The sequence below is a fragment of the Linepithema humile genome, chromosome 7, assembly GCF_040581485.1.
Source record: "Linepithema humile isolate Giens D197 chromosome 7, Lhum_UNIL_v1.0, whole genome shotgun sequence".
Lineage (NCBI taxonomy): Eukaryota > Metazoa > Arthropoda > Insecta > Hymenoptera > Formicidae > Linepithema > Linepithema humile.
The window spans coordinates 19,902,865-19,927,405 of NC_090134.1; the positions used below are offsets into that span (position 1 = coordinate 19,902,865).

Consider the following 24,541-nt stretch of genomic DNA (forward strand, 5'->3'; position numbering starts at 1 on the left):
TACGACGTTTAACGGGATGCAAATGTCGAGTGGAGGCGCGTCCGCACGCAGGTCCGGCCGGACGATAAAGAATGGAATACACGAGATGTCGGGGGATAAAATGAGAGAGATAGAATCAGAAAGCAAGGAAGCAGAAGGGAGAGAGAAGGAGGGAGATAGCGAAACCGGCGTAATTACAGGAGGGGAAGCGTAGTATACTCTAATTCTCGTATAACGGGCGAGGAGAGGCACATCGGCACCAGGAGCTGGCCAAACGCCAACTGCTAGACAGTGTGGAAGCGGTTGTTTCAGCTGCAAACTATATCACCGGTAACTCGCCGCGGCCGCGGCGCGTATGTGCGCGTGATACGCGTGGAGAACACGCGAGGGCGAATGTAAGTACTTACGGCCACCAGTTGCCTCCTCTTGCCAACCCCATAATAATGGATTACGCGTTATACATTTAGTAACTTTATCACGGAAATGTAATACGAGACGTATTAATAGAATAATAGAGGACGAAGAATGTTTTTTTAAGATAAATGCTTTCACGATTATTACCGCAATTTATCGAAAATATAAAGTTAAAATACCAATTAATTAATTTTTATTTGTTTATTTTGAAAATTATTTTGTAATTAACATATAATACGTGTATGTGTACGGCAAAACCGACGCGATAAACCAATTGTAATTTTAAAAATTTATTTAGACTCTTATTAGGAGTTAAATAATGCTTATGCAAATGTATTGGAATTATTATTGCATCTATTTTTTCCAATATGAGATTCTCGACCCCCCCGTTTAATGATCATTCATTGCTGCATTATCCACTAATTATTTTCATGCATTTAAAATGTTTGCCGCACATTCGTGGAAAAATCGAACGCCGCGCGATCATAACACCGCACAAAAACCAAAGTGCTCGAAAATATTTACGGAGCCGTGTTTCCATAAAGCGACTGGTAGCGATGGCTTTTGGGTAACTGCAGCAGCAGTCTCTTACCATTCGGTATATTTACGCCAGTACTAGACCTTGCGGAGGCGAGTGTTTTCGTCTCGCTGGCTATATCGTTGGCAGTTCGCTGCGTATATACACGGCGAACTCACACGTACGTAAGTACTTACGACCACCAGTTGCCGCCTCTTTTCTCGGCGTTACATCCATCGAAGTATAAAGCGTCGTTCAGCAGCGTGGACGGGATGGTTTATTGATCATTGCGGCGGAAGCAAGAATTACCTTCGTTCGCGCCCTTACGTCGTAAATATAAAAGAAACATCTCGGCCCTGACAATTGCGTTAAAACACGAGCCATCGTGCTGATAAAAATAAAATTACTTTCGTGTTAATGTGTTTATAAGAAAAGGAAAATGCATTTCAAATATGTGCAGAATACATTACTTTTTTATATTATTTTATCTTTTACGTTCTATTTGTATGTTATTCCCACTGAGCTTTCATATCTATACATCAAATATACTCCGCTATGTTATTACTTCAATTAAATAGTGCGAAGTCAAAACATATATCTTGTATATCATAAAATATTGGCAATGCCATTTGAATAACTATATTTCCATAGCTATTTTCTCGTTATTGACTGTAATAGCCAAGAGATTCGTGAATATGGCATTATATGCATCAAAATATGCAATGTGACGGTAATATATCAGCATATTCTAAACATCTAAATAATGTAGTCAGAATAATTATTTGGATTTACTTGTAAAATCTCTACTTTACTATCATGTATTTCAATTATATACCGATATAATCATAAGCTGCAAAACGCCTCTATTATACGCACTTGAAATAATCCATCTTTACCTCTAATGAGGGATGGAATATAGATAGTTATCAATATATACATGATAAATACATGTATTAGAAATCCTATTTGAACGTTTCCGTCATTTCCCAGCTAGTTGATACGGTAAGCCGATTTTGTGATATATGCAACGTTTCTATGCATGGCAATAATCGATTATAACTTGCATAAAATATGATGCAGTGATTCAATTAATATTATGCCGTTGTTCCTGCATTCGAACCAGTATGGATAACAAGCGAGTGGCGCCTACGAGACGCATTACAATTTCACTGGCTCGGTCAGTGCCGAGGAAGATGGACATTTCGGTTTTATTTCCGTCGTAGCCCCTAACGAGATATTGATACAGCAGCGAGACCACCCATAACTTTCCACCCCAGAATCGCGTATATAGACTCTTCCGCAGTCACTCGTCGTTACGCGGAGGATGGGCCTCGGTAAATCCACGTTAGTATGTGCGGAGGGTTGTGAACGTATCCTGAGTAACCACCCTTCTTGTTCTCGAGCACCGTCTATAACATCGTTCCTGAGTTCCAGGACGTCGCTGGACGACTTGAAAATTTATTACCAGGATAGGAGGGAAAAAAGCTGCGGAGAACCCGACTTCCTGGCGATATACTTGCCTCTGCGTCTGACCCTTAATTCTCCCGGGACGGACAGAAGTAGCGACTTTAAATTGCGTACACCGCTTAACCGGTAGATTTTCCGGAGTCCGGGATAAAATGTTTCCTGATACTCCTTTAGCTCCGACAACGATATCTGTGCAAGAAACCTCGCACCCGAAAAACGTTTAAAGAAAAGCTCTTTCGTATTTTGTCTACGACAACGCGAGAAGTTTATCATGCACACATCGGCATATAGTAACGTTAAAACATTTTTTATGCACGGCAAGACACTTGCATCGCTGTTACTCACTCGAATAAGCATGCATGGTTATGGCTGAGTTTATTCGCGGGTACATATATTTATTCCTGTATAGGGAACGGATAAAATCGTCCATAAAATCTCGTCGTTACATCGAGAATTCAACGCGTGGAATATATACCGGAAGATTGTCTTTATGCGGTGCACGCAACGAAGGTTTGAGCCCTCATAAAGCCGACTTGTATAAAGCGTTACTTAAACGTACCGTGAACAGATCATCCATTCTGAAAGCGATCTGCGATCTCCGTTGGTAGACACTCTTATCTTTGCCATGATAATCCGGACTTGGAAGAATCGACAGACGTGTATGTACAACGGAAAACTCGGTTTTGTAAACACAAAAAAGAGTCGGCATATATACATATATGTATGTGTGTGTAATATTTCGCCATATAACAATATTATATAATGAATTACTGTCACGTGTATTATTCATTTGTGACCCGCTGGAAAAAAAATGTCTCTTCGTATATACAGTCAGTTCGATATTTTTATATCTCGTGAAAACCAACTGTCAGTTGCACGAAAATTAACTGACCACACTAAAATTCACTGGTAGTGATGCACACGACTCGCAATTCATACTAGCAATTATTCATGTCTCCGAAACGTATAAAAAAAATGATGCATCCCGTATATTGGACATTATTATTTCGAGGCCGACACGTATATTAATAAACGCTTTTGCACAAATCGTTGATATAAAATTTTGTAAATATTTATAAAAACTTGTCAATTGCTTCAAAATACAGTTGTTCCACAAAGATTGAAATAATAATTTACAAATGAACTATATCTGCGGAAACAAAATACATATATGCTATTTACAGAAATTTTCAAACTTTTTTGTATTGCCAATATAATTAATCAGAAATAAAGTGCTGTCCTCATGAGGGAAAAAGCTACACAACTAGCATGAACAACAAAATCGATTAAATGCTATCAGCAGACACATTGTTAAACTGCACAATTTCAACAAAGATTATCTAAATATGGAAATCATCTTACCATTTATAGATTAAAACTAATCTTCCTACAGCCAACAAGATAACGTAGTCGGTATTGTATCAAAAGAGAGAGCAAGAGAAACCAGGACGAGAGTCTGATCATCTAAAGGCATGAAACTATACTACCGACTGCGTACTTCGTGAATACACACGAGAGCACGAGGTTCTTTTACACACGAAGAGATGCCGCCGTTGCAAGCAATATGTGCTTTTTATGCTTGTACAGCGATAATTTTATAATTAGCATACGTTTAGCAAAACTCATCCTTTTTCTGTATTGTTTTAATCAATCATTTAACGATTCCACAATGCTTCGTGTAAAACATGAATGCGATATTGTAACCAAACACGAAGACGTACTCTTTCCTCCTGATCGCAGTTTCTTTCAAAAAATGTACGATGACTTCCGATATTTGCTGATGGCATCAAATAAAAATCCAGGCGCTTGCAAATATCTACGTAGTCATGCTTCTATAGTCTCGGAAAAGCGACGGCATTTACGTAATTACAGATACATTATTCATCCATTCAGTATGTTTAGGTATATTTCATTGATAAACTTCTATAACCTTTTCAAAAATCTTTATATCTATTTATATATCAATTTTCAAATTTCTAAGCTATTCAATTAAACCGAATTCTTCGTTGCACAGACATTACTGGGATTTCACAATGATTTTAATTATGATATGCTTGCTATTCGCTGTTCCGCATCAAGCTGCCTTCGAAATAAGCCAACGCTCGCATTACTGGACATTTTCCAAAAATTTCCTGCTTTTCTTCTGTTGCATGGACGTGATTGTTAATTTTATGACAGGGTAAATATAATTTAATTAATAAATATAAAATAATTCAATCGCGCTTATACTGCGTATTCGCAGAAATTGCCGAAACGCATGATCGTTGTAATCCTAACTTTGTTATTATATTAGAATTTAACAAAACATATATGATATACATATAAATTAAAAATAAAATTTCCTTTACTATTATTGAACAGATATTTTGACAAGCTGCATCACATCGTCGTGATGGAGCAGAAGCAAATAATGAAGAGATATCTGAAACGTATCTTTCTGCCAGACCTGCTGGGCTCTCTAATGACTGACATCGTATTTGTTGCAGTGTGGCAAAAGTTTACAGTCACGCGGGAATTAGCGTCTTTGATATGCGGATTTCGCGTGTTCTCTCTCACTTCCTACATAAGAAAAATTGCCCATGTGTATGACGTTCCAATAGCTCTCTACAAAGTCTGCATCGCGATATTTTGGCTGGTAATAACATTGCACTGGCAATCTTGCCTCTACTGGCTAATGCCGATAGCGACGACCTCCATGTATCTACCAGAACGTCCAGCGAACGGTTCCTGGCTACATGAATTCGATCTTTGGGAAGAATCTAAAGCCCGACAATATTTATCCAGCCTTTTACGCGCTATCTCCACTTTCCTTTCCTCGGGCTTTCTGCATAGCAAACCGAGAAATGAGACGGACCTCACGCTTGTGATTATCTCACAAATCTTCGGTAGTTTGATTATTTGGATTCTAATAGCTTACGTGAGACTGTTCTTCAAGGGCGCTAACGGTTCTAAGACGAAATATCGAAACATCATATCGCAACTCAAACAATATATGATTCATCGGCAGCTACCGCACACGACTCAACATCGTATCTTAGCTTACTACGAATTTTGCTTTCAACAGCGATATTTTCGCGAGATCGAGATTCTCAACATATTGTCTATGCAGATGCGTCAGGAAATTAACATGCACGCCTGTCGTAAGCTCGTGGAAAACGTCACGTTCTTTAACAATCTGCCTCTCGCTTTACTCACGCGCATCGTCGCCCTGCTGAAGTCTGAGATATTTCTAACGAACGACGTGATTGTACGAGCCAATCAACCAGGTGACTGTATGTACTTTATTGCTATCGGCACGGTGGCGATTTACACGAGTTCCGGCAGGGAAGTGTGTCACTTAGAGGACGGCGCGCATTTCGGGGAGATCGTTTTGGTGATGCCGGAGGAGCGGAGAGTGGCCAGCGTGGTCGCTGTTGAAATTTGCGAATTATATCGTCTGGATCGCGCTGATTTTGCCAGAACAATTCATCCGTATCCCATGCTATGGGAACAAATCAAGAAAATAGCTATCGAGAGGCACGAAAGAACAACAATATTGAATGCGGAATAAACATATATCGTAAACGTATTTCATTTGGAAATGTCACATATCGTTACTATAATATAGTTTCTGACAAAAATGATAAAAAGTGTTATTTTTGTATAACTTAGTTACGATATTAACGACAATATTGATATCGCTTAATCAATTAAAATAAATACTTATACAGCGATGCAGTATATCAAAGCGTAAGTGACGTTAAAAATTGCTCTGTGACCATTATAATTATACAAATTACGAGTGAACGCCGAACAGGCCATTGAGACAATCGATTACGCGACAATAAATTTTAGTAACCCGATTATCCAATCTTTGCAACATAGAATTAGCGTATAGGATTTATCGACGAGATCGTACTTCGAAACAATGCGTTCGCAATCCGTGCCTCATCTACAGAGGTATAATGTGCTCCAAACTTACTATAGCGCACTAATGTCAGGTTATAAGGACTGCCGTTGGATTGTTGAGATTAAAAGAATTGTTAATAATCGTTGACGATAATAACGGAAAATTGTTAAAGAATCGATAAATTTCAAGACTCCGATAACTGTTTCTCGTAACCCAGCATTAGGGCAGATTTATTACCCTGGACGTGGATCAAGAAGATCGCGATCGTGCGCCGCGGAAGACTACAATTTTCAATGTACTGTAGATCATCGGTAATATCTCGTGTAGCGAGAAGAATATGTGATCACTTCTTAAGATGAATTCATGATAATTACAGTTTAGCACCGTGCAACACGACCGGAACTTGGACTCGTTGTTTTGCGAACGTCAAAAATCAAGACCATTCGAAGTGCAATGCGCGTATCAAATGTATCGAGCTTTGAATCGGCAAGTGGGGCACTTAATGTAATGGAACGAGAAACGGAAGGACGTCTCTTCGCTTTGTAGCGTCGACGCAACTAGCTCGCGCTATTAATACTTATCGGGGAGTGGGATCATTATCTTTAGCGCTGGTTGTAAGATCAAGTTGATTGTAGTCAGTGTCCCGGGATATTGCATTAAGAATACGCGTGTAACGAGAGAAGACCTGATTTACTTGACGATGCGTGCTTATCTGAAAGATTCGCATATCAAGTTAGTCCGACCGGTTCTACCTGAATATCTGCGTGACGCGATGCAATGATACGTTATCCGTTATTAATGAATGCAGTTTTCACGATAATTGCTTTTTGTCGCTGCGCAACGGACTTGTTCTTTCACCGGGCGAGGAATGTCCAAGCGGGAAAGCTTCGATGGCGCGCGTAAATCATTGGCATGCGTGTAGGTGTAAAAAAGAGGATCTCTTTGGAATATATTATTAGATCTAGCTACGGTAGCACGGGGTAACGAGTTCAATAACAAGTGTCGCGATGATAGATAGAAGATATATATCTCCTCTCTTGCTTCGCCGATATTAAACGCGACAGATATCCAGTCTGATTATTCCGCGTTCACAGAAAACAACATAAATTACCGCTAAAAAGGTGAACAAACTTCGAACTCGTATCGTCACGTGAAGTAAAAAAAAAAAAAAAAAAAAAAAACGTGGAAATCGCAGAGATGCAAAGTGATGGTATATACACATTAAATTTAAAAGCTATCGTGCATAAATCATATCAGGATAATAATTTAATTATGCATAAAATTCAAAAGTTAGCGACAAATTGCATTGCAGCAGCATTAGATATAATCAATAAAAATAATGTAAATAATTGATCGAAAAGGATCGGTTTACAAATCCGTGATATTAATGACATCGTTCCGCCTTTTCCTCGGAGGAGAAACTGGCACCCGTTAGATAAAATCAATTGATATCCCTCCCCCTTTCCCCCCCGGCGATCATAGGTGGTCGACCGCGCAGAAACTCACGCCTCGTCTGGCCTCACCATGAAAACGGCGCTGCATTATCCGACAACGGCGGCGTCGCTGACGGCGAAGAGACGCCCATTCGACGAGAAACAATGGTTCATGCGCATCGACGCATGGGCAGAGAGTACGCCGATGACAATGAAACGTTTAGGAGGGCTGGCCATTGTAATAGGCCAACGATGCGCCTGCTTGGTAGCTCCCGGTGGGTGCACGCACCGGGTATCCCTACCGCCGCGTGCGCACCGGCTTCAGGCCGGAAAGGGGAACGCCGTGCGTTAGCACAAACGAGACGGAGAGGAAGATAGCTTACTATTGTTATCACCACGGTCGTCCGGTGGATTCGGTCGGCGGGAGCGAGACAAAATGCTACCGTGAAGAACGAGTGAAAGCACGGCGACGAAGCGAGGGAAGGAGCTCGAGAGAGACAGAGGGCGAGAATAGGCGAGGGATAGAGAGAGAGGGGGAAAGAGGGAGAGAGAGAGGAAAGACCGTTGTGCTATGGTTATGTGGCCACACCCCGCGGAGCCAGCCAACGAGCTCTCCGTCGACCGACGATCCACCTGACCCCCACAATGGGCAGATCCGCGTAGCTACGCGCGGTGACTACGGCGTGCATTGTGTCCCCCCTGTGCGCACTGTCAAATGGCACGCCGCTAAAGCGGGATGGAGATGCGCGAGCGGTTATCATGCGCGGAGGGTGGAAATGAAAGACACACGATGACGATACATCCGAAACGAGCCTCCCAGCTGAACGCGTCATTTACCGTGCGCGACACGATGACAACGCCGAAGATGCGCTGAGAATGCGCAGCGTAGCAGGCAGCTTAAGGTCGTTAACGCGTTTAACGGTGCATGAGTGATGCGGGATCACGATATGTCTTTTAAAATATACACCGAGCATGTCGCGGATAATTCGAGTCGCTTACTTCCATGACCGCGTTCCTTCTCTAATCGCATCCCTGTCGTCCCGCGTGTGCATCGGAGGATAAGGTGAAGCGTACGTAGAGAAACGCGGTTCGTTGTCCGAGACGCTCCGGCGAAACATAAACTTCGAGAGTATAAGTCTGTACGTAGTAACGAATGCGAAAGTCTATAAAATAAAGATTACTCGAGATTGAAGGTACATTAACGACTTAAAGAGTTCTGTAAATCTTCTTACTACGCACATTCTACGCTAATCGTTCACGATGTCTGCATTCTTGAGAATAAAAATGAAACCGTAGACGCATTTTTTCGCATATTAGACAAGCAGCAAACCCTGAAGATCAAGACCGAATAGCATCTGCGTTCGAGAAATCACGACGGTACATTCCAGCGTAGTACGCCTCGACGGAATTAAACCATGGAAACGATTCAGACTCGTATCGCCGATGCAACAGCGAGATTGAGTCTCGCAACGTCTTCGCGCAGAGATATCTGGATAGACAGATACGCGGAGCGTGTACACCTACATCAACAAAACCCGGCGACGGCGACCCTGGCTGCCTTCTCCTCCGCGATGGGTCGATACTCTGCGAGCCGCCACCCTCCCCCGCGCTACCCTCACCCCGCGTCTCGTGCCTCCTCTGTCTTTTGCCCCTACCGCCGCTGTTTCCGTTCAACCCCTTCCATCCTTCCTCTCACATACCCATCTTCACCCACCATCGTGCCGTTCTCTCATCCCTTGTGCTTCCTACCCCTACGTCGTCCTCCGTTTCCACTTCCTCCTCCTTCTCCGCCGCGACCATCTCTACCTTCCCGCCGCTACCACCGCCGCCTCTTTTACCCTCGGTGGCCTCGTCCATAGGTGTACCGGTTGATTGATCGTTTATCGATACGCAGAGGGCCCACCCCGGCGAGTTGCGGGTACGTCCTACACCCGGTCCTCTGCCTACCCTCCGTTCCGCGTCCCCCCCCTCCCCCCCTCCGCCCCCGCCGTTCCCGCTTTCAAGTATACGCATTACACATTTATAAGGGCGTTAAACACGAGCCGCATCGATGGCATAGAACGCTGTACAAGGGTATATATGCGTATTTCCCTCATCCTCTCCGCGTCCTTCCCTCCTCCGCGCCTCTCCTGATACTCTGCTCACCGCTACTCTTCCCTACCTCCGTTCCTGCCTCTCCTCTCCTCTCCTCCTCCGTCCCCTGTAAAGCCAACCGGCCGCCTGGCCAACGGAGCCCCCCTACATCGGTTTTGTGTAGGAAGAGCCATGCTCGATTGGTGTCGGTGTGTTTGTAAGCGCGCCGGGCAACATCAATGTTTCGAGTCGAGCGTCCGCCCCCATTATTTTACCCCCGGCCTTGGAAACGCCATCCCATCGACTAGCTGCTCTCTATATAACCCTCGCACGGCGTGGCATCTCCCCTCCCCCCCTTTCCTCCCTCTGACTTCCACCTCCGTTCGCTCGCGCGCGCAGATCCCGATGCACACAACCGATACTTATTGATATGGGCTTCCGTTTACCGTTGACTACATACGTGACTTAACCGCCGGCCCCATGCACTTCCGAAACTACTACATCAATTTTTAACTGCGCAGCCGGATTTATCGGAGCTTATATTCCACTTCCGTGGCGCGCCCGGGCAACTGCGCTTGTGCCGCCCCGCGAGTTTCTGCATTCTTGTACCTTGTTTCCGTTCCTTCAGTCGATTATTCCGTTTCGATTCTTGGTCGAGCAAAGTATGAAATGTACCGAAAAGTAGTAAATATCTCTACATCTCTCTTTTTCTCCAAACAAAAAAAAAAAAACAACAAAAAAATAGTGCGGCATTTATCTTGCTAAAAGATAAATTATATTACATATGCACACAATTACTACTTGTGAATTAAAATGCTATTTACTGCAATAATTTTTTATCAGTCAAAAAGAAAGCTAATAATTCGTTAACAAATTGAGGCAAGATCGCAAGTCGGGGATTGCGTCCAACCCCTATCGAGTGTTGGCTTCCAGTCGTGACGTAGCATCACGGTGTTGACTGTCCGTCACACATCCCCGAGCTCGAATGACGACGTTTATAAGCTAGTGTCAACAACGGTGGGTAATGATGTGCGGCCCCCATGTTCAGCAACCATAGGAGTTTCCCGGCGGGCGGTCGGGCACCCGCAACGTATCATCCCGTCACGCTACATTGAACGTCATTGTCCGAACTAAAGTCGCCGTTTATCGCTCAACGGGGTGACGGTATGCGAACAGAGAAACTGAATACACCTCGCCCGTACATCGTCCGTTCCCTCGCGGCGACGATGCAAAAAATCGCTACTCGAAAAAACGACGCATCGATTTATGCGCATCCGTAATCAAACATCGTTCCTGGCTTCCATCAGTTCTCTCGAAAATAACATATGATATAAGAATGCCTACAAATTTGGCACAACATATTTTTTTAGTACTATTAAAAGTTTAAAATTACATTTATTTTTCGCGTGAAACAGTAAATCTACTTGATATTATTCCACAATTGTAATCTTTGTGTTGTTATAATTAAGATATCAATATAAGTTTTACACCTGGCATGGAATTTTTATAATATTCTGTAGAATAGAAAACATTTCACGAAGACGCGCGTTTCCAACCCTCTCTACACGTGACAGCTGATTTACATAATTCGTCATTGACTTCGCCTTTACAGTCACCCCTTCACTAACGAGACTACCCCAACAGGGGGAATGTTTCTGCAAATTCACCTTCGCCCAGCGTTATACACCGACACTTGATTATCTTTGCACGGTTAAAGCATTCACTGCAACTGGTAGATAAAGCGGAAAATACGACCGTGGCATGAATTGCAAAAATCATTTAACTACAGAGAGAAGAAAATACAAAAACGTTATTAATCAGCATCAAAATATGCTTTAGCAATAATTGCATTTAGCTAACTGTAATTAACAACACGTTATTATGTACAATTATAAGTATTGAAAAATAAGGTATTTTTCATATTAGATAATATGTCACTTGTTGATATTTATTATTTGCAATCGATTTCATGATTGAGTATGCGCATTTTAGAGAAGACTTAATGAACTTTTTAGAACATGAATATTTAATTAACGATAATTTGAGAGATGGATGATAAACAACTGGCAGAGAGCTGTAAGTCAATTGTAATGTGTGCGAAGTATTTGTCTGTAATAAATAATGACGATATACGAGCGTGTGTATCTCAAAGAATTATGTGTATTCAATATGTATGCTCAGTGAAATAATATATGTATTTTCGTCACATTCCGAAAGAGTGAGTAAACGCGTTATTATCAATCATCAAATGTAAATGTACTTATGAATATATTATGTAAAAACAAAAAATATTAGGAAATTATTAAATTAAAATGGTAAATGTAACGGAAAAAATCGACATTAATTACACTTGTCATAAAAAGTAATTGCGAAATTAAGATTTCGGATTACATCATAATGTGGCCGTGATTAAAGCTACAAAAAATGTAAAACAAGCGCATAAATAAAATCATTTGATTGACGTTTTGAGATACATAAAAAAGCAATGCAAAAAAAGCGTGTCGCGAGTTGAACCAACTGCATCCGATCCTGATTACTTTCATCTCACGTAGATCGTTTCGTTGCAAACGTGACAGAAATTACCCGTGGCGCTAGATCTCGCTGCGTTCTCAATAGGCGTCCGGGTCTCGACCAACAAACACTACAAATGCCGAGACAGCCAAAACGGGCACCGAGGAAAATTCATAAACTTCGAGAGCTACATGCTTCTGCCATCCTTTCTTCGGCGACGAGAAATCGTATATTTCGCCGCGCATAATGAAAGACGGGACGGATTTTCGCGGCTCTTTACGAACTGTGACTTGCACATGAACGTCCCCGAAACAAATAATTCGCCATCATTACAAATGGGTAAAGTTTTAGCGGAATTTCCTTTAACTCATTATCGACTTCTTCGAAATAGTTCCTCCGAACTAATCGACTCGTTGTAATTTGACGAGCTGCCTACAAAAAACGCCTAAAAAATACAGTTTTATTCTTTCGTGATAGGTACGTTATTTATAATGATTGTGATAATCTTTATAATGCAATCATCAAATAAAATAATCGCCAACTAAAAGTGATTATTAAGAAAAATATAAGTCGTGCTTTATAAACGCAAAAGTCGACTTTAAATTATTGATTAGCATAAAGATATCACATTTAAATTAATGAAAATTTTAATTGAATTTTTTGCAGAGATTATTTACTATCGATATTTATTTTGTAATTTCCATATTGTGTAATTACATAACTTATTCAGCTTATAACGTTAATTTTACGCGAATAGCGGAAGATAAAAAAAAGATAGATGTGCCGCGGTTATGATCATATTTCAAAGAAATATAGCGGTCTGCATACCATTTCACATATTACAACGGACAGTTAATTACTTTCGGCTTATCCTTCGTCATGTGCGTGTGCTTTCTTTCTTTGCTGTTGTACGACGTCCAGCAGGTTCTCATAATTCCTTTCGGCGTATGCCCTCTTATATCACGTAACTTTATTCGGCGAGCATGCAGCGGAACGGTTTATCATCCGCCGTAGGTCCGAACATACCGCGGCTGTGTCGATAACGATGCTCGAGGTGAAAAGAAGAGTCAACTGCGAAACGATGGTGATTCCCCGAGGCTCTTCATCGTGTCTCCGCACGAAATCCAATGTTTCGCCATAAAGGAATTCACGCGATCGAGTTATGTGGCATTTATTATCGCGATAATGACCAAACCTAATTACTTAGCCACCGTAAACACGTTCCTCCCGATATCGCAGCGGAGAAAAATAGACGTTTGTCAATGATGGATGCAAAACGATTATCCGTGAATTGTATCGCGGATGCGAAATGTAAAAGTTTCAAAGCGGTTTTTAAATATCGCCCGTTTTTCCCGCGACAACCTGTTCGGTTATTGCTCGAAGCGATATCGTAGGCAAGTCGGCTGCAATATTATACAAAGCTCGTCTAAACAAACCTGTTTCCGCAGAAATGTGGAATTAACCGTTACGAAAGATCGTGCCGTATGATAATGAATTTTCTCTTAGGCTTAGAAAATATCCTCGTACATTCGAGGTATCTTCGTGCACGCAACGAAATTACTGCCGGTCCCGTACTATACATTTTGCCCAGGTGAAGAAGCTCTCGATAAACCCAGCGATACTCGATTATTTAATCGACACGTACAAGTTTCGCGCGAGTAATAATGCGTGTAATATTGTAAGCACGCATAGGCTGCTTTGGCCAGAAATCCACGTCAACAGTTTTCTGCGAGGAACGCTCAAATCGTTTGTTACGCAACATGCCCGATCGCTTACAATACACGTAACGCATATCGGATCCCGCGAGTATTCCCTCTTGCGAGTTGCTGCTAAATAACGTCCATTACTCAGGAATTTATTCGTAGACTCACAACAGGACACCGACATTACGAAGCGATAGACAAGCATCCTCTTCTATAGATGTTTCCGCGAGGGGGTATGTACCTTGTTGCACAGCTAGGATACTTTCATCTAATCCTTGACTATATATGTGCGGATAAGAACATCTACAAACTTCCGTATTCATAACTATTCATTCGCGCAGTCACTGTAACTTTCGATACTCGTATCCATAAAAAAATTTAAAAGGTCATATGCCAAATTGTTTGAAAAGAATATAAAATAGTCTTGCCACATTAGGAATACAAATAAATAAATAGGAATTTAAAAGTTGTAAAACTGACCACTAACGTCGAAGATTTGAAATTCCGTTTTACATAATTCTCTGCTTGTTGTTTTCGATTTATCTCAGATACGACAAGCACGCAATATATCCTATCCAACGTCCCATCTGTTGCTGGGACCGTTTTGTAATATCGCGAACTTTACGAGCAGATTTTCAACAAGCCTCTGCGCGTTGATCTCCGCTAACAGCGATAGTGTTTGAGCAGTAGCGTGACTACATCGCTTTCCCCCCGTTTCCCGCCGCAGCGAAAAAGCGTCGAATTGAGAGGAGTGGGCCGAGGCGCCGTGGCGATCCACGCCGAGGCCGCGCGCGGACCACCCGATGCGCCGGGCATCTGAATTAATTATTTGTTTTAATATAAAATCCGCAGGGTGTGATTTAGTTCGCCGCCACGGGGGCAAGTAGTCGGGGGCCGAGCGCATAAACAAGTCGCAGCGGTCGGAACCCTATCTCTTTGCTCCTCACGGACGCGTTCCGCGCCAGCGAGGGAAGCGTTCGGACGCATATAAGTATGCATACGGCATGCGCTGTACGCGGAGTTGGGCTAACGAGTCGCCGCCGCCGCCGCCGTTGCAATCGCGTCTACTTCTCTGCACAGCACGAGGAAAATCGCGCACGCTCGCTCGGATCGGCGCGACGCCGATTATCGATGGCGCGATTTAATCAAGCATGTCGATTGCTCCTCGGCGTTTATGGCGAATTTCACTCTCTTCGCGTCCACTGAATCATATTTTTTTTTTGTTGCAGCGAGATTGGTTTATGTAGTACGCGCACCTGATACGTCGTATATCTTAACTGGAATCGACCAGCGTCGCTGATATGTCGGTGAATTGGTTTTATTCGGGAATTTTTCCGCTTAATATATCGCTTTGATAAGTTATGCAATTTAAAAATATCACTATCTCGATGTTAATATCATCGTATCCGCTTGAATTGTGCTCCAATGTTGCCTTACAGAGGCCTATGAATCACGATGTAACAATTGCAAATATCCGTTCAAAAGGATGCATGCATCTCGAGTATGCAAATCTGGTATTTAGACCGCAAAAAAATATCAATTTTTGTGATTTCAGTCAATACGCATACGTGAGCGTGAGGCGTTTTGTAACAAGTACTTACATATCACATGAGTACATCAAACGCAAGCTCTATGTAAACTTATGTATAATGGTTGCAGATAAAGTATCTCGTTATGACGATAAACTTGATTATTAAATCGTACATATCTAAGCGAGAATTTATTCCCCACAACTGCATCTCATCATGGTTGCAGATTTCATGCGTAGACATTAATAACGCTATTAATGCACGAAGCTAAGACTTTTAATTGCAAGTATCAAGTGGATTAGTATATATAAATAGCGATTATTATTTATAGCCACTAATAGTATCCATCTGATATTTTCATGCATTTCCGGAATGCTTTTCTGTACAAAGTAATCATTTTTAATGCATGGTAAAACCTCGGAATCATACTATAAATAAAGGAAACACAAAGCGAGAAAGAATACGTATAATACCACTGTTCCGTGAAGCAAACGGAAAAGGGAGGAGCAAAAATTCGAGTCGACTTGGAAGTCTCTCGTTAATGGATGGAAGGTCGCGTGTAGAAGAGAGTAGCGCGTTCGGAGCTATTGGCCGGCATCGGTGGTCGGCAGCCCACTAATCACCACTAATGTTAATATTATGCAGCAACCACAATGCTCTACGTGGAATCTCGATAAACTATGAGCGGATCTCTGAGAGATGCATGCAGCTCTCTCATGCGATTCTCTTGTCGAAGCCACGCCACTACTTTCCGATCGGTCCGTCCATAATCTTCGCATGCAGGTATATTCGCTCATCTCATTTTCTCGAAATCATGTAAGAATCTAGTATGTTCGAAACTATTATCGATCTCTCCTTAATAATAATAATCCTTAATAATATTAAATTATTTAGTGGAGTGAGGCGGTTCTTTAAATCATTTTGAATGTCTCATCTCGTGCAATTGAATCTGTCAGATAAATTAGTTTAAGACATATATTTCCATCAACTCAATATGCGCTATAATTATATTCCACTCGTCTTTATGCGACGATTATGGACGGTGAACGAGAATTGATAGATCACCTCGCGAGTTGTGTAATTCACGAAACTCTAAACGCCATTTACGCGACTCGTCCGCGAAATCGAGGTTCCGGAAAATCTCGATGAGAGATTATTCATTTTCATTTATTACCGTTCTCGGTAATCGCCGATGTGCAAGTAAATATTATAGATAGGCACTGACAGTAAATTGAATACGCGCATCGATCCACGATGATACCAGGTGCGTTTTGTTAGACGGGGTACTCTATCAACCGCTGACCTATCAACTTGCACGAAGAACGAGGGGACAAATCTGGACGGGGCTGCCACGGGTGGTCAATTAGAAATGAATATTCAGCATTTCGCGTTCATTGACAACGATTCCCTCGGTGATGAGTTATCGGAGCCGGTCACGCGAATACCTGTAAAAGCTGATAATACGATCCGTGCGCGCGCGCGCGCGCTCACGCAGTTAAACGCCGTGGTAACCACGCAGGGTAACGATAATTACAGTGTACGCTTGATTAATTACCCTCGCGAATATTTTTCCGGGCAATTTAAGGAATCGCGATGACCCGTATCCCAATCTCTCTCATCTTCATTCATATTAACGTTATAATTAAATTACATACATCGCGCACGCAAACGAGAAAGAGCTGACTGACTTATTTTATTGCTCGCAAAGACCGCCTTGAAGGATCCCGAAATTGGGTTACCTTAATTGGAGGTAGAAGTGGACTCGCATGCGAAACCGTTCTCGCTTCGCCTGTCGCGTTTCCGTATTCACGTGATCGGGGCGTGAATTCCGCGTATTTAAGTGTCCGTTGCGCCATGGTGCCTTTCTTTACCCCCGGTAATGATCCCTTTGTCCGGCGAGTGAACGCGACTTTAAGTGAAAACGTCCATTCAACCAACGACAACGACAGTTTGCGCCCTGAATATATTGCACCGATTGCGAGGGGAAGATAAGTACGGGAGACTGAGGTCCGTCGGTTCTTAGCTTCCGACGATTCCGAGCAAAGGCGTCTTCTTTTTTTCCTTCGACTCGCTCGAGAAAAGGAGCTTAACGCTCGCTTCCTCGCTGTCAGAATGGAAAGAGACTCCGTTATTCACGAAGGCAAAACGACGTCGTCATAATACGAACTCGCTGCTGCACTGAATTCGGGGGAAGCGGCTCGTAATAAAGGCCGGCAATTATTCTCATTCGTGAAACTCGCCCTTTCGTGGCGCCTGGTCGCCGCCGTTGCGTTTTCCTCCTAACGCGGGGCAACACGAAAGACCAATCAGCGCTATTAGCATGAGATTTTTGCAGAGTCCGAGTATCGCCTCGTTCAATGGAACAGCGCGCCGTAATAAATCGCAGTCGCGACATCCGTGCTTATTTGCACACGCGGATAGAATTGACGAACGTCCGCGTCGGACGAAATGTACTTAAGCCGTATCGATCCGTCTTAAGCCAGGCGAATATTAGTCGCCCGGCAAGATAGCGCGAGTGTTTCCACATCCGGCATCGGCGGAGATTTTCACGAGATCGGCTCCATGTGTTTACGTAATGCCCCCGCGCGCGATTTTTCCAGAAAATTAATTAACACCCCCGGTTCTCGTAAGCCGCTTATTCCCTCGATAATAATCCGCGTTGGACGTCCGAGTCGCAAATGCGTTAAGCGTTAATAGATGCAGTGGAGTTGCGCGGATTTTCTAGTAAGTGCACTCACCATGAGTAAATAAACGTATCCCAAGCGGCTCTATTAATAGGCTCCTCTGAGCTTATAAGCCGGAATATATTTTTTTCCGAGACCAGATACCGCGCGGCAGTATCACGCGCATCCCGCGCCACTTCCTAAGCTAAAGGCACGTCGATTCAGAAGCCAATCTCGCATCGAGATAATAACAGGGAGATCGCCCCGTGGCGTCGGTAGGCGGTTAAAATGTACTCGACGATAGTCAATGACCGAGATGGTCCCAAATGATCCTGACCTACCGATCGATTCCGCGCGATAGTTTGCATGCGAACATTTTGTTACGGAAATTTTAAAAAATCTTTTTAAAAAATGCTCTACATTTTTTACAACATTAATTACAGTATTATGCACAGAAACGCGGTTAAATTAGATATTTACTCACAAAAAATTTAATTCAATGATTTTAATAGTAAAAAAAATTGTAATGTGTGCTTCATGTTCTCTCGAATGTCAAGTATCAATTAGAAATTATTTATGATTAAAAATGTAATATTAATGAGCAATACTGAATCCTTTGTATCGGTCGTGTAAATTACTTTAACGAATCTATTAGCGCCATCGAAGAACCGAATGCTCAAGCTTATGCAGAAATCATGGAAGAAATGAGTATTAATTTGCGCTTCCTCGGCACAAACAGTGCATGGATAACGAAGGCCTATTAATAGAGAAGGTACATATATGCCAGAAGGCGACTGTCCTTCTTTCAAAGCCAGCCCGCGGCGTCGTGACTGCTACTACATATTTGCACGTACTTCACAAACAGATAGGTGCTCGAGCGAGTCCGTAATTACGGATGTGGCTCAAAATAATGAAAATCTATTAGTTGGTACAGCGTTTAACAGCGATGCTATCCGTTTAGGAACGAGCACACATATTATTACACACGAACTCGCGAATGGAATCTCATGGTAGGACGAATGAAATCTACCTTACGAGGACGTTCGGAATAGGATGAAGGTTGCAGTGGAAAGTATTCCAACGAGCTCTATTTTGTGTCAACCGGATCTGCGCAAAATTAATAGGTAATGCTTTCTTTAAAGTATCTTTATAAGCGTCATTTACTTTTACCAGGTTCGATTTAATGCAAAGTCGCGTAATAAGAGCGCGTTTTCTCTTATCTCATCCTTAAAGGGGAAATTATAAGATCTTTTACAGTGCTCGATAGACGACGTTAGGAAAATTACTAAGATTCCGAATGTAAACTCGTATCGATAATTAATTTAAAGCTTATAGCATACGATACGATATCAAGATTAAAAGTGGTAGCCTGCCTGCATTTAATTACGCCGACGGGAAGCAAGCCTAAGTGCAATCCATTCCTCCATTGCCCATAAACCACTACCGTACAGGAGACAAATATAAAGAATTACAAGTACAAATGACGCTGCATACACTCATCAATAGTCAAACGCGAAAATGCTTTTCCTTATCTTTAAACACCCATTAAAATATTTTAAAAAATTTTTCTCATCGAATAAAATGTTACGTTGAATTTTTTTATTGCGAGAAGAATAATGACGAATGGAATAAACCGGATGAAAGATACATATGAAGGAACCTACACGAATATCCGACGATATCCCTGATTACACGACCGCCTGTCAGCCTGCGATTCTACACATCGGCGAACACGGTGAGCCGATTAGAGCAGAAACGGTACAACATGAGGAGAAAACAGATAAAGGAGGCATCGTCGACGGTTCGGATGCTGCGGAGAGGATCTTCGCGCGGAGTGAGCGCCGCGTCTCGCATCGGCCGGACGGCCGGCCGTCCGGCCGGTCGGTCGGTCGGTCGGGGTCGCTGACTCGAACGGTCGCCGATCCGTCAGTCGATTACTCCGGGGATCTTACGTGAACATGGAAACAGGTTCTTGGAATCCGGTTCTCGATTCTACATACGACTCTAATCAACGCGGCTAGATTGCTGCATCGTATAGGTACATACGCTGCGTACGGCGCGCTGGACGCTCTCGCTCGGTCGCATGCGTTGCTCGGTCGTTATTCCCTCTGGTGTAACGTATGTTGTTTGTTTCGACGGCTGTATCTCGACCGGTCGAACTCTTAAGATTTAGGACCGATTCATCAACGTTGGTTTCCTTTAGTAGTACTCTATCCACTTTTTTCTAATTCGAAGTTTAGAAAGATACAAAAGTCATTCTAACTAAAATCATTGCGTACTGAAAGATATCTTCTGATATTCGAGTAATAATAATAAATGACCAACAAAGATTTTATCATTATTTATCTAATCTTGTAGAAAGTATAAACTCTGTGCACGCTAAGATATAATTCGCCACTACTGCGTAATGCTAAAGTGACAGTTAATCTTCTCGGCAATTTCGCTGAACGACGATGTCCCCGGCTAAATTGCCGCACGCTTCAGTGACATTCCCAATTTCGATCAACCGCTTAAACGGTTCTGTATAAAGTCAGACAAACCAAGACGTGATTTGTTCCTCACGTGAATTGTCACGAAAGGTGCCAAGCGCGAGCGGCTTCTGCTTAAAATATGAAGTCACGATCATTCCAAATTCGTCGCGCAACTCACGGTCGACCGTTCGAAAGCGATCGCGGTACGTGTGCGAGCAGCTGGTAACTTTGTTTGTACACGTGGAACAAAGTCGGATAATTTGCGTGCGTGTCAATCGCGCGACCGTCTCTTTCCGACCGCGTCGAAAGGTCCGAAACGAGCGGATCGCACTGCGAGTACCGATTTTACGCAGCCGTGCCACGGTAGCTACCAATTATCGTCAATTGAGACCCCGAATTGCAACGACTCGCCGGCAGCTGCCGCGACGGAAACGATTCCCGCGATCCTCGGCAAATTTCAGCGGAGACACGTCGAGGATGGAAACGGCCGGTCCCTCTCGATCGTTAGGATCTTCTCGCGCGCGAGCGATCGTAAATAGCATTTTATGTGCGTCACACAATAGTTTCTTTTCGAGCGACGTGCCTTCAGTTGCGCGCGCGATAAGGATCGACGTTATATCCGTTATCCTCCTCGGAGTCTTTTTGCACTCCACAAAACCGGAAACGTTCGTGGCTGTGATGCGCGTTGCTAGCGAAGCGTGACCAATTAACGTCATTTCTGCAGTGATTATGATAATACCGGCTTACATTAACGCCAAAGCTTGCACCAGGCGACAATATTAAATTGATCATGTATAAATGTGAATATATTATTAATATTTTTTTAGCATGACAACTACTGAAAGTATATCGTACGCACGGCTGATCGTGAAAAAGCGCGACTACCGAAAAATTCAAAATTAAAGTAGAAGACTTAAAACGTAGAAAAAATAGAAGATAATAAAAATTTGCGGGATGGAATATCGCATTATCAATTAAATACCAATTATCATTAATTGAGCAATCATGTACAACTATGACAAATAAGAGACACCGATGAAAGTCTCTCTCTCTCTAATAAAGATCAAAGACCGAACGGTCTAATCGGTGAGTCCACTCATAAACTATGTAACTAACGCAGGTGTGATCGACTTGAGAAAGAACTATCGATTATCGGTGTCAATGAGATGCGCGGGACCAGAGTCCTGGACCAAGGTCGTCCACCTGCCGGGTTATCTGTCCCGCGCGATCCAATGTTTCTCGCTAGTCCACGCCCGTCTCGGAATACGCACACGGTTACGCCGAGTGAGTGAGCGAAGCACCTCGTTACGACGCTACTGTCGAGAATGGAGACATCATCCTCGATGATGCCGCGGAATCCGAGCGGAGGTTTCCTCTCACGCGCCCGCCGCTCGCGTTCGCGTGGTGCGTTCCGGAAGCGCTCTTCACGCAACTGACGTTCGCCCGGCGGTTGTAGGTATTGTAACAAGCGCTTCGCGGCACGATATCGGGAGCGGTTGAAACCCGAGAGCATGCACTACCGGAATGCGTATTTGCAATACTCTCATCGAGATGATAAAAAGCGTTAACCTTGAAAAGAATATCTTTCTCTCATTTTCTTTCATGAGAATTTTTAATTTAGCGGTTTACTTCTGTTTTGTGTTTGCTATTCTTTTTGTCTTTTGTCAGAATTTTTTTTACTTTTTTATTATTTTTTACTTTTTATATATAACAAAATATTGTAGTATAGTTTCACTGTACGACATAAAAAGATGACCGAACGACCTTTCATTCCAATCTCTAATTTGTGGCTTTAGTATCTGTATAATTTCTCTCGGTATCAGTAATGCTTCTGTGTAATGCAAGTATAATAAAATCGCAAATTTCGTGCCATCGGTGGTTGTACAAAAATAGCGATAAAAGTAAAAGTCCTATAAAAAGTTTAATTTCCAATTCATAAAAGTGCTGTGAAAAAAGCCATGTGCGTGTTTAGGTCTTTTCCGTCGATAATGTATTGCATTACAAATGAGAGAGTTTACACAATCACCGCTATCCATAGTATCCCTACCTCGATCCATAGTTGACGCAACGAGATCTTTTTGTCGACCGTCGTTTAGGAAATTTTTGTTCCACAACATATGGTTTGTTTAAAACCCTCCAATTATCATAATCAAGAGCTACGCTACGTATTAAAAATTCCGTAAATTTCTAATTGATAAATCAATTATATAATATGACGTGAATAATTAAATGTGTATTAAATTTCTATTATATAAAATATTAATTGCATGTGCGGCACAATGATTCGAAAATATTAAACATTTATTACGATCGATTTTAACGCTTTCTGCGCAATTGGAAAGCACGATGAGATTCCTCGAGGATGAAAAATACTGGCGACAGAGACGTTGTTTGTCAGGCTCACGAAACATCGCCGTTGCAGGAATAAGATCGGCTATCAGTTGCGCGTCTCTCTCGCCGCATATTTATCTGTCAGAAGATAATCCCGTTGCGCGACAACGGAGATAGCCCAATGCAACCGGCCGCTGTATCTCCTGACACACATAACTAAGTGTTCTCCGTGGAATGAAAATTCATGCCAGATCCGTATACGAGCGAGGCACGAAATGCGCGTCTGATCGAATCGGCCGGCGCGTACGCAGATGTACTGGCAGGTGTTATCGCACCACCGCAATTGCGCGACCAAAGTTGTAATTTTCAAGCACAAGTAACCAGCCGACTAGAGAAAACGGCGGGATATACATATCGGCGTACAAAAATATATACATATTGCCCGTTCGCATTTGAAACGACATAAATTGCGCGGGAGCTGGTTAATGCGGTTATCCGTACTACTACGTGAATCATCGTACGCGACGTGATACCGTCGATTGCTTTACGACTGTATAAATCCGCGTCGCTCGTGAGCTTTCCTCAATTTTGCATTGGCGCATCTTCGCCGTCGATTTACGAGATTTTTGCAAAGCGCGCACGCTTACTTTGACGCGCTTTACATACACGCACGCACGCGGAGAATTTACATGTTACTTTCTAAAACTCTCTCTGACATCCTCTCCCGTTTGCCATCGCGGGTAATTATTAGTTACCGTGACGCAGACATTTACACGCTTACAAAGCGCGCGCTCCGAGAGCAGTTTGCAATTCGCTAATCGCCGATTCGTCGGAGCGACGATGTAACGAGTGTTATCCTGTCCCTCTGGCGTTTCAACTTTCGCTAATCTCTTTAAATAAATTACTATGCTAAGTCAGCATTATCTTTTAATAACAATAATTTTCTCCCGTTTGTTGTATCTCATTATTCTATCATATTCTTATTATTTTTTTCACATTAAAATTCAAGAAGCGTTAAAAAAAAATCTCGTGACGGCAAAGCGTAAAACACGACCGCGAAACGTTTCTGTTCGTTCTGCGTCGAATTTGGTATCAATTAAGAGTTACGAAATGGACCGCGCGTTCTTTATATAGAGAAGCTACATCTGAGAAGGGATCTGGTAAATAGATCGGTATTTGCGTCGACGTTTTGGCGCAATCCGATTCTTTTCTCGCACTACGAAATGAAAGTGTGCATGTGTCGTAACGCTTAATGATGTTCTATATACGGCGTAGCCTTTCGCTAGTGCATTATATTTCTACGTTACTACAGAAGCAAACGTGAAAAAGGTGTGAAAATATCCTGCTTCGGCCATTTCTACAAGAGATATTATTTGTCACATAAATTAAAAGTGAGATTTTCAGGAAGAAGAAAATGTCGGGTAATTTTAAATTCACTTCCCTATTTCTGCCAAGCTCGCAATTAACTGGCGGCACGAACGACACGCGCGTATGCTGTCGTCGCGTCATGCGAGTCTCAATGCCGTTCGCGGGAACGACCGATTTCGACGTGGCCGTTGGC

The 24,541-nt window shown here is 42.7% G+C and overlaps 2 protein-coding genes across 3 annotated transcripts in view; one reads left to right on the forward strand and one right to left on the reverse strand.

The window, feature by feature from the left end:
• Ten-a (tenascin accessory) overlaps positions 1–24,541 on the reverse strand; it is a 482,645-nt gene that overhangs the window by 433,369 nt on the left and 24,735 nt on the right. The gene's annotated exons all lie outside the window — the stretch shown is intronic.
• On the forward strand, positions 1,856–6,537 carry LOC105668282 (potassium/sodium hyperpolarization-activated cyclic nucleotide-gated channel 2-like). Its single transcript, XM_012360560.2, has 3 exons — positions 1,856–4,279; positions 4,392–4,556; positions 4,739–6,537. The coding sequence occupies exons 1-3, from the start codon at positions 3,942–3,944 to the stop codon at positions 5,925–5,927; spliced, it is 1,692 nt and encodes a 563-aa protein (XP_012215983.2). The 5' UTR covers positions 1,856–3,941; the 3' UTR covers positions 5,928–6,537.